Raw genomic sequence first — 4,972 nt, forward strand, 5'->3', positions numbered from 1 at the left:
TTTTAATAATTATAATAATAATAATAATAATTATTATTATTATTATTATTATTATTATCATTATTATTATATTTTTCTATTATTAAAAGGATTATATTTTATCATTGTTACGAAAAAATATTTATTGTGTAAATAACGATAGAATTGGAACAATTTCCAATTTTTAAAAGAAAACTTATACCATGTTTCTTATATACAATTACTTTTACTATTCTTGAGAAAAAATATACTAAATTTATTTTAAAGTTTCCGTTTTAAGAAATAATCATATTTTAATCTAAGCAATATTAAACAGTATATCTAACATAATATGTAAGTTATCATTCTAAAGCATTAAAATAATTAAGTAATATATTAATGTTAGACTTAGAGAGTTTTAATAAAAATGACTATTTAAAAAACAATTATTATATTAATATGAAAAATATGTATTATGATAAACTACTAATATTTATTAAAAACACACAATTAATGAAATATAAGAAAGTATATGATATTGATTTATTTATTAAAAACACACAATTAATGATATTGTTTTAAATTAATAATTTATGATATTAATTACTATACACTGTCAGTGTAAAAAGTTTTACACCGTCGATTCATCACCATCATCCTTTTGTATTACTTTATAGATTTTTAAAATAAGAGTCAAACTTCTTTTAACATCCGACATCTATGATTAATTGACGGTGTAAAATTTTTTTTACAGTGTCAGCGTATTTCAATTAAACTCATAATCTATTGAGTAAATTATAATTTTTGTTCCAAATTGTTTGACTCACGAAATTGATCTCTCTATTTTAAATTCAAATAGTTTTTTTTCACCGTATTTTAAATTCAAACACTTCTAGTCTTTTTCTCAATAAAAATCAATCGTTTTTAATTTAAATTTTTATTTATAAAGTTCAACAATAAATTTATATACAATGATTTATCATGTTTCAATGAGATGATTTATATACAATGTAACTTGTCATTTAAAAATAAAAATATCATTAATTTTAAATACAAAATTATGAGAAAAAATTAAAATTATTTAAATTTAAAATAGGGGATCAAAACTATTTAAATTTAAAATATACATCAACTTTGAAAATCATGTAAAATAGAGATTCAAAAGTGTAATTAAACATAGAGTAAAGTATATAAATACTAGAGCATAGAAAATCTTTTTAAGAAATTCAATTATTCAAATGAAAGAAAATGAAAAAAGAAATTAAAAGACCAAAAAAATCCAAGTTATTCGCTCATTATTATCAATAAAAATCATTTTCATAAAAATTTACTCAAACATTTTCATATTTAATGTGAGACGCAATGACGCAAATAAATATATAATCTTTTAAAATAAAATTTAACGATTGTAATTTTGCCTATTTCATTAGAATGATTGATATTAATTATATTTCGGTGATGTCGTGTGACAATCGTACCACAAATGCAATGCAATACACATTTACACCACATAAGTAAAAACAAGAGAATGGCTAGGAATGAAACAAATCACTTCGCCATTTTGATTTAAACTCCCCATGTGAGTGTTCAGAACACAAGTGGTAGAAAAACATCTCAGATGAAACTGACAATTCAATATTTATTACACAAATATTTCTTTTATTTCAAATACATTATTATTCCACTAAAAGCAACTATATTATTGTCTCTAAAAACTCAAAAAATAAAAGTAAAAATATTATTCTCTTTAACCAGCCTGTGAGGTCCATTCCTCTTATAAAGTAGACAAAAAGTCATGTGTTACAACTAGCATGATACCACAACCCCAAAATGTAGATGGTAGCATTGATTTGAAGAACCAAAAATGTCACTTAGTCATGGTGATTCTTGTTCAACTCAGGATCAGTTTGATAAAACAGAATTTCACCGGTGTCACTAACAAAGTGGTCATGTTTCATGCTTTGTGCTAGGTATTTTATTAGATGAAATGGAATTGGGGATGATTTTTCTGGCTCTCGGTAATATTTTCCAAATACTGGTTTTGCTGCTTTTGTCTGCGATGAACAAAAAAATTAAGTCAGTTTAATTAACAGACAAGACCGACCGTCGTTGAGAGTGTGTAAGACGACCTATAGTAAAAACAACATCCACAATTGATTTTTCATTTAAATTTTTTTTTACAATAATACTAAAACTAACTTCAATTTCTTATAAAAGATTTCTCAAAAATTTTAAATGACTCTGATACCAGACACAACATATTTAAAAAATTGTGTATATGCAATCCTGGCTCGATCACACACTACTATGTTATTTGATTTTTGATATCAGCATTTGCCAGAATAGACATCAATACATAGGTGTGTATGACCAAAATGTTTAGAATAATAATATCGATATCTGTCAATGCAGGTGTTGTTAACATAATTAAATACGAATTTAATCATAAAGAGATAAAATTTTGAAAATTTGAGAAAAAAATAAGTACCGCTTCAATCAAGTGATAATGAGGGATTTGAGGGAAAAGATGATGAACAACATGTGTGCCAATATCATGATGAATGTTATTAATCCAACCATAGTCACGATCAACGGTTGTAAGGCCACCTCTTAAATAACTCCACTCCTGTTAAATTGAATTCATGAGTAATCAAATTAAAACGAAAATGAACAATTGAAGGTAGTTAATTAAATGATTATGGTTTTACCTGGCCACGGTACCATGGTAATTTCTGTGTGTAGCCATGGTGATGCAAGTATGTAACAAAATCCAACCACATGACAAATATCTGCGATAGTTCAAAAACAAATATACAATAACTTCAACAGATAGATATACGATAGTTGTGATAAATGAATATAAATCGTTGATTTAAAATTTAATTTTTGACGATGACATTTATATAATGTAAACAAGTCATTGATATTTATAACTCAACAATTTTTAAAAAAAAAATGAATTTGACTAAGAAGTTATGATAAAAATATGAAAAGTGCAAGGGTAAATTTTTACCCAATAGGGAACACCATATAGCTTGAGAATTAAAATTGGACTAGTTGTGAAGGACAAATAGAGAAGAAAAGAAAACATGAGAAACCAGCACACTGTTGAAAGTGTCACTTCTTTTCTCTCATTGGGTGAGAACAAGTTGCTATCTGGATGAAAGTGAGAACCTGATTTTCCAGGACTTCTTCTCCACTGAAAAATGTGAAATTTCACATCAGAATATTAAAATTCAGATTCTTCAACTGTTATGTTTTTTTTCAAATAGTACTAATAATTTAAAAACTAAAATCACTCACCAAATAAATTGGATATGCAAACATTGGTAAAGGAACAGTGAACCTCACAAACTTTGTCATGCTGTCTAAACTCTTGTAAACCTTTTCTGTCAACTAAGATAATGACACACAAAAAACAAATCAGATAATTAATTTAAAAAACTTCTTAAAGATTACATCATTTAATCAAAGTCGTATTTGTGGCGTGTAAGCAGACTGCCGCATAAGTCTAAAATCTGAGTAATTAAACAAGATTTCAAAAAAAAAATCTCTTAATTAAACCGTGATTAAATAAAATTTATAGTATCAATTTTGACAGAATTGAATCTCGATTATTCAATTCAAAGCCTTAAAAAATTTGAGACGGTTCTGAATACTATGTTAAATCAATTAAAAACAACACATGGAAGCATTTAATTCACATACCGGCACCCATGACTCATCCTTCTCAACATTTCCATGGTTTTGATGATGTGTCCTATGGCTAATTCTCCTGGAAAAAACCATAAGAACAAAAGAAAATTGATTTGAGTACACTTCATGAATTTAGTGCAGGTTCGAATTAACAGATAAATTAACAAAATCAAATGATAAAAATTACGTTTTAATCTGTCATCATCGTAAATCCGACAAACTCACAATTACAGATTTGACCAATGAACAATAAAAAAAGATTCTAAGAACAAATTCACTAACCATCCATGGTATGGAACAAGAATTGAGGAGTGCAAAACATGGCCCACCAAGCTATTCACAAAATAACTATCTGAGAAGCTTCCATGGCCACTATTCAAAACAAAAACACAATATTCAATTCAAAACATGAACAAAACCAAAAGGCATAATCATGAGCAAAACAAAAACAAAAAAAAAACATAAATTTTTACCAGTCATGTCCAAGAACAAAAATCGCCCAAAACATAGTCCCTTGAAGAGGCCAATAAATAGGCCAAAAAAACCAGCTATCAAACCGAATTGCAGCAACAATCAATGCAGCAACAACTAAGACATCTCTAACAACATAGCTCAGAGATCTCCAAGTACTCTTGACCCAACAATGCTTCGGAATTGCAGCTCTAATATCTGCAATCTTAAACGGTGGAGGAGCACTAGGGTCAAAATCGGCACCACCATTGGAGACAGCCATGGTTTCTTGGCCTAGTGTTTGTTGGTTTTGAGATAGGTGATTATGAATAGAGGCTGTTACAGCCATAAGATGAAATGTTTGGGGTCGCTTATATAAGAGTGGTAATTATAGCTGCACAAGATTCTAGTTTGACTAAATTTTTTAATTTATTTATTGTTTGCTTTGATTTATGTTGATTTTGCTGAGATCTAGGAGAGGTGGGACAAACAAAATAAACGAGGATAGTTTGGGAAATGAGATGTGGAAAACAAATGTGCCAACTCGTCAATTTATTAAGATTGTGCATTTTTCGATCCGTACGGAAAATGTTGAAGATTATGGTTCCAACCGTCGCGTCTTTTGAAAAACATGTGATAATAAATAATCAATTTAATAATCCGTCGTGTCTTTTCATTTAAATTAGTATTTTGTTTAAATTATTTTGTTAGTCAATGTGACTAATGATTGTTCTTATTTAGGTGGTTAGAGTAAAGTGATTAAGTCCCGGGATGGACGGTAGGATTAAGAATATTATAGGATTGTGATTTCCTAAGAAGGAACAGGTTTGAAGACTCGGGAACATAATAAGTTTTGGTCATTAAATGT

General features: G+C 28.0%; 1 protein-coding gene across 1 annotated transcript; it reads right to left on the minus strand.

The window, feature by feature from the left end:
• Positions 1-1,577: 1,577 nt before the first annotated feature.
• LOC127118542 (omega-3 fatty acid desaturase, endoplasmic reticulum) lies at positions 1,578-4,630 on the minus strand. Its single transcript, XM_051048752.1, has 8 exons — positions 4,128-4,630; positions 3,937-4,026; positions 3,667-3,733; positions 3,262-3,354; positions 2,972-3,157; positions 2,667-2,747; positions 2,447-2,584; positions 1,578-2,012 (listed from the first exon to the last, which is right to left on the minus strand). Exons 1-8 carry the CDS (start codon positions 4,451-4,453, stop codon positions 1,830-1,832), a joined length of 1,164 nt encoding a protein of 387 aa, XP_050904709.1. The 5' UTR covers positions 4,454-4,630; the 3' UTR covers positions 1,578-1,829.
• Between the last annotated feature and the right edge of the window lie 342 nt (positions 4,631-4,972).

This window comes from Lathyrus oleraceus, chromosome 2, assembly GCF_024323335.1.
Source record: "Lathyrus oleraceus cultivar Zhongwan6 chromosome 2, CAAS_Psat_ZW6_1.0, whole genome shotgun sequence".
Lineage (NCBI taxonomy): Eukaryota > Viridiplantae > Streptophyta > Magnoliopsida > Fabales > Fabaceae > Lathyrus > Lathyrus oleraceus.

Excerpts from the sequence above, each read along its gene's own strand:
- LOC127118542 (XM_051048752.1), bottom strand. The coding sequence starts at position 4,453 with ATGGCTGTAACAGCCTCTATTCATAATCACCTATCTCAAAACCAACAA. Across the intron at positions 2,748-2,971 it reads TATATGGTGTTCCCTATTGG|ATATTTGTCATGTGGTTGGA; the intron begins GTAAAAATTTAC and ends GAACTATCGCAG. Across the intron at positions 2,013-2,446 it reads ATTATCACTTGATTGAAGCG|ACAAAAGCAGCAAAACCAGT; the intron begins GTACTTATTTTT and ends TGTTCATCGCAG.